The 5,893-nt window shown below is 56.7% G+C and overlaps 1 protein-coding gene across 1 annotated transcript in view; it reads right to left on the bottom strand.

The window, feature by feature from the left end:
- The window catches only part of GDF6 (growth differentiation factor 6), a 16,341-nt gene extending 10,630 nt beyond the window's left edge, over positions 1-5,711 (bottom strand). Inside the window, exon 1 of the mRNA XM_007454424.1 lies at positions 5,288-5,711. Within this exon, the coding sequence (XP_007454486.1) occupies positions 5,288-5,711 (424 nt within the window). The remainder of the gene's footprint in view (positions 1-5,287) is intronic.
- Positions 5,712-5,893: the final 182 nt, after the last annotated feature.

Genomic DNA, 5,893 nt, shown 5'->3' with positions numbered 1-5,893 from the left:
TGGTGCAAAACGTTTTTCCCCCTTTTGGTAACCGTTAAACATCTTCCTATTATTATCCAAGTTATTTTTTTTTTTTTTTTTTTTTTAATGTGCAGAAACGACAAAGATGTTTGAGCACGTTTTTCGATCCCCTCCCCCACCAGCAACTCTACCGCGCAAACTCCCAGAGCTCGAGAGCCTCCCGCGCCAGGAAAAAGCTCAGTGTCCTTCTCAGATTAGTCTCCCCTGCCAAGGAAGCCCGCCCCAGAATTCCGGCGCTGCTTGCACTCTCGCTGCAGAAGACACTAGGTGTTTTTAGCTTCTTGCTAAGGCAGCCTTTGTAGGGCAACCCTTAAGGCCTTAGGGGTGGGAGTGACATTAACTGCTATTTAACAACAAGCCAATGGCTAAGGGTTTGGTTTGTGGCCTGAAAAATGTTTGAATCGTTCCAACCAGAAGAGCAGAACAAACTTCTGGTTTAAGGCTTCCTTCCCTTACCCCGGGATTCTTATAGGACCTGCCAGTTCACCAGGTTTGAGCAGGATCCTGAACCTGGACGGCGACGCAAACCCCGCGCACCGGCGCGTCCTCACACGCACGTACTTAAAAGCTCAGCAGTCCTTTCCCAAGGCTGTTCCCTCTTTCCGGGGAAATAAAGCCTAGATTGGAAACTTCTGCCGGCTTCCTCACTTGGCCGTCTGGTCTGCATTAGTGTTTTTATAAGGGACTCAAACAAATCGAATACAAGGTCACCAAATAATTAACAGTTGTGAATTCCCTCCGTCCCCATTAAAATGCTCCCCTGCTTATATTTCATTTTCCGTTTGCCAACGACAACAGGGTCCGGGCAAAAGCGCCACTGCGTTGATTGCACCACTCTGCGGCCCAGGTCCACCCAGAAACACGCCGTTTTGCATAAACATGCCACACCAGACGAACTTCAATCAGGAGGGAACTATGCCGCTCTTAGAATGTCCTCCCCGTTAGCTGTCCTGCCCTGCCCCCATGGCAATCGCGACCCAGAAGGTAAACCTAGAAGCCAACAAACAATCAGCGGCAAACTCTCCTAGGTTCATTTCTAGGGTGTCAAATTCCTCAAGGATGTTCCGATCTCGTTTAGGTTTGTGTGTGTGTGTGTGTGTGTGTGTGTGTGTGTGTGTGTGTTTTGTTTTTTATCTGTTCCCTGCTGCCTCCTTTCTGAGAGTGCTATTGTAACAATAACAACAAATATTTAAAGAGAATTCTCATTTCAAAATTATCTGGAAACCTAACTCACAGCAATATTCTTAGATTCATTTTGGTTTCTTCATCCTAAAGAGGCTTTTTTTTCCTCTCTTGTTGGAATTACATGGCGCTTCTCACTACATAAACTAAAGTCCAAGTTTTGCTTCTCTCTCCCTCCCCCTCTCTCTTACAGCCATGTTGAATTCATAGGAGTTCTCATTGTCTCACTTTCCAGGGCCCCAGGCTTGGAGATCCAAGCCTCCAGTACTGGTGGTCTTGTAATGAGTTGTATCAGGTGTTAACTGTAATTTCTCTATATCCGACCCGGTCCATCCTGATCCTATGACTGCACCAACACAAACATTCACACACTTTCTCATCTTTATGGATCCAAAATCATCTTGAAAGCACAATATGCAGGCATTTTTAAAGGTCAGGGAGAAGGCAGTTTGTGCCTTTTACAGGGAGTACCAAGAAGAAGCAAGGCACAGCACAGTTTTAGACCCTTGAATCCAAAGTTTCACTCCAACTCCTAACTGGGTCTTAAGAGATCACAGAGGAATATTAGACGGGGTGGGAAATCTGTCAACTTTTTCCATTTCTGCTTCTTGCCACCATCCTTTAGAAACCTCCTCACCCTTACCCTACCCATGTAGTGCCATAGGTAAATATGCAGGGGCTAGAACTGGATATGTGCTTCAGCTCTCACTAGCTGTGTGACCTTGAACAACTTGCTTAACGTCTCTGTCTTCCTTAATTCACCTGTAAAACAGGGACTGTAGCGCTTTCTTCCCGGGGGGGGGGGGGTTGTTAAAATTAAATGAAATAATTCATGTAACAAATGTTAGCCCAGTACTTGGTACACAGTAAGTGCTCAACATGTCAATATATCTTAGTTATTATTATTACCCCTAGTTGTTTGGAGAGCGAACCGAAAGGGGGGACATTTTTTTTTTTTTAACTTGCAGTAAGGTGTCCTCCTCGCGGGGCTTGGGAGAAGGAGGCACGGGCTGAGGCAGTACAGAACACGCAGTCTTTATAGACCTAAAGCGCTCTTCATTCATTCACAATGGACAGAGTTTACCCCGCTCTCCCACTCTTAAACGCAAGCTTTAGGTGTAATTTCTGAGGTTCCGGGGTCCCCGGGTGAGGAAGGCTTTTTACAAATACTGTACTGTACAAGTAGTTCATGCCTCACGAGAGGATTTCAGGACTCCTTCCGTTTTCTTTGCTCCTCCCCCTGAGGGACCCCTGCTTCTCGAAGCCAAGCCTGCCACACTCGACGGCGATTTAAACATCCCCGAGGCAAGGCGCCAAGTTAGCGCGGCTGGCCCAGCTCTCAGCTGGCCGCCGCTCCTACCTCCTTGTCCTGCCTTCCACGGCTGGGGGAGGGGATGCTGGAAGGTCTGGCGCGGTTTAAGAGTCCCCACGTGAGAGGGGCGGAAGTCCTCGCCAGGAATCGGGATGCGCGGCTGGCGGGTCCCTTCCATCACGGGAGACTAGACAGCATTTGATGTGTTATGACATGAACCCTCAATTAGATCGCTGAGTTGAAACACTCCAATCAGGGGCCCGATGCTAAGCAAGCCCCGGAAGGTCCAGCCCGAGGTCACCGCCGGTGACACATCAAATCAAAATCAGTGAGAGAGAAAGTGAGGCTTTCCCTTTATCAAGCTGGGGCTGTGGCCCGCAACACACCCCCTCCTCTGCGCGCGCCCTCCAGCCCGCGGCTTCTCACTCCTTCGCCCCAGCGCGGCGTGCTACCAGCCGCACAGCCTTCGCGGTCAACTAACTACCTTTCTTCGCGTTTTCCGGGAACCGGAGGGCGTGGAGGAGACCGCGCCTTTGAAGCTGCGGTCCAGGTGGTCACGACGCGCCTCCTCCGACGGGGGACCGCGTTCGGGAGTGGAAGCCGGACGTCTGGATCCCGGTTCGGCTAGCCTAGAGAGCTTGGCTCGGGAACTGAGGGCCCCCCCCCCCGCAACCTGGGCGCGCAGCCAGTCCCCTCCCTACCTCCGGCGCCCCAGGGGCGCCCAGCGCGGTGCCCGCGGACAGGCTGCTGCAGCGCGAGCCAGGGTGAAGCGAGCCGGCCTCTGCGCCGGACCTGGAGCCCCCGGAGACCTCCCACACTTGCCCCAACGCCGCAGGCTTCGGTAGACGCCTCCCAGCCGCCCGCAGGGTCCCTTGGTCCCGTGCCAAACTCACAGGGCGCAGCTTACGAGTTAGAGAGTGTCCGCCTGGGGGAGGGGCGGAGGTTCTGGCCACTTCCCGTGGGGAGAAGAAAATGCGCGCCCAACCGCCCGCCACCCTGGGCCTGCGGGATTTCTTCCCTTGGGGAAAGGCCTCTAGAGTACTTTTCTCTGTGCTTCCTTACTCTCTCGACTAGGCAAGTCTAGGGTAACCGTCGATTATGGTATTAGAGAAGGCGAACGATAGACAGAAGGTCTGGAGGGAGAGGAAAAGCAGAGGCAGGGAAAGGGGTGGAGGTGGGAAGAAGGCGAGCTGCGCTGGCAGCAGGGAGGCCGGGGCCCAGGTGCAGCGCTACGAAGAAGCCACTTGTATTTGCCAGGGTGACTTTAGCAGTTGTAAAATCACCATAAAATACCTGGCGTTAATTTGCCGCCCAGACTTTTCAGCAGCTCGTGAACCTCGCTGACCTCGGGCTGCAGCCGCGAACCGAGCGTGGGCAGGACCCATGCCCGCAAGGAAGGCGGCTGCAAGGGAGGGGGCTCGGGGGCTGAAGCCTGGGAAGAGCCCGAGGCTCGGGGCCGTTGGCCTGCTCTGTAAAGCTTCGAGGGCGTGCAAGTGCCCCCAAGGCAGTCGGGGCAGAGCAGCCCTCCCAGTCCGAACCCCCGTGCTCGCCGGTTCCTGGGCGACCCCCCTTTCACCGACCTGGAAGTGGGAGGCAGGGAAGGCGTCCGAGCCGAGGAGCTAAGTCCTGGCAGGGTGGCGGAGTGGATAGATGCCCAAATCTCTTTTATCTCCTCCGTCCTTTCTTCTCGTCCCCTACCTCCCGTTGGCCCTTCCTTTGCTTTTTCTCCCTTCCTTACTGCCTCCTTCTACGGTATTGTCTCTTCTCTTTAGGAACTGAGTTCCCGGCGCCTGCAGCGCGAGGTTCTCTCCAAGGCTGCAGAGCAACGCAGGTGGCAAGAAGGGGGCGCAGGGGTTTCCGCAGACTCCCACACATGCACCCGCGCCCACAGAGGGGACCAAAGACGGGGCCCATGGTAGAAGCGCAGAGGCAGGAGAGTTGCCTGGCTCAGAAAGGTGAACGAGCACACCCAGGCACCCGTGTGAGCTAAGTACCAACAAGCCCCCAAATTTAGCTCACTTGCCCCTGCCCCCGGCCCGCCCTGCCAGTTGCTGCCGCTGCCTCTGCAGAAATGACTCTGTTGCGGCCCCGGAGCGGCCGAGAGCGCGCTGCAGGAGCAAAAAAAAAAAAAAAAAGCCCGAGGGCGCGGGGTTCCTACGCGGCTGACCATCCCCACGTCCAGCGCGGGGACGAGCCGGGTACCCGGGCAGCGGCTGGGCCAGGGCACTGCCAGACGCCAATCGCGGACTCGCTTCTTCGACCGTAGAAGTCTCTTCTGCCGGCTTTTCCCGGAGCGGATGGGAGCTCGGGGCTTTCCAGCGCTCACTCAGGCCCCTGGGCCGCTCGGTCCGCCACGGCAGCCCGGCCTTGGACCGCGCACCCGGTACAACCAGTGACCCCTTGCCACGGGTTCCCAGTCCCCGTCGCGACCCCTCTCCAGCCCCGGTCATTTGCCCGCCACCTCCCGCCCTCCACGCTGCCTCCACCAGCCACCAGACGTGCAGCCGCCACGCTCCTTTCTGCAAAAGGCAAGAGGAAGAAAAAGGAAGGAAGGGAGAGAAGAAAGCGAGGCAGGGAGGATTGCACACTGGAATAAAATCTGCAGCCGCATTCGGAAACTTACTTAGGCTTGAGGAAAACTGTTTAAGAAAAGAAAGGGGGAGGTATCCAGAACGGGAAGGGAATTCACAAACGCAGCCTCCTGCCAGAGCCGGAGCTGTGCCCTGGCTGCGGAGCTCCAGGGAGAAAGGAATCGGGCGTCTTGCCACTTACCTAGTCCCCTGTCTACAAAGCTAGTGATCGTATTAGCCGACTTGGAAGACTGGAAAAAGCTGGCATTGATGCCCAACTTCTCGGCGATGGAGTAAGTCCTGTAGATTGACAGCATGTACTCGTGGGGCACCACGCGCGGGCCCCTGCCCGGAGGCTCCTGAGCCTCGGGCTGCTGTGGCGGCCGCCGCCGGGGCTCCTCCTGCGGCCTCGGCTGTGGCTCCTGCCGCCCCAGGGGCGCCCGGGCCGTGGCACTCTCGCGCGACGCCCGCGGCATCTTCCCTTCCTTGCGGCTTCGCATTCCCTTGGCGGAGCCCAGCTGGGTGGACGACGAGGAGGATGAGATGGAAGCTTGCTGGAAACCGGGCAAATCCCACAGGAAACCGATGAGGAAGACGGCCGAGAGCAGGACCCTGGGGGTATCCATGGCGAGCGGGTCCCCGAGAGGCGGCGGCGCGGGTCGCGAGGGGCGCGGAGCGGCTGGACAGCGGCCGGGGCCCGGCTCCTCGGGCGGACTCGGAGTGCGAGGAGCCGGGTCCCAGCCACACAAACCCCGGCCCTGCCACGCCCCCTCCCGCCCCTCGCCGGGAGGGGAGGGGAGGGGAGGGA

The sequence above is a fragment of the Lipotes vexillifer genome, unplaced genomic scaffold (genome assembly GCF_000442215.2).
Source record: "Lipotes vexillifer unplaced genomic scaffold, Lipotes_vexillifer_v1.1 scaffold457, whole genome shotgun sequence".
Classification (NCBI taxonomy): Eukaryota; Metazoa; Chordata; class Mammalia; order Artiodactyla; family Lipotidae; genus Lipotes; species Lipotes vexillifer.
This window is presented reverse-complemented; position numbering and strand designations above follow the sequence as displayed.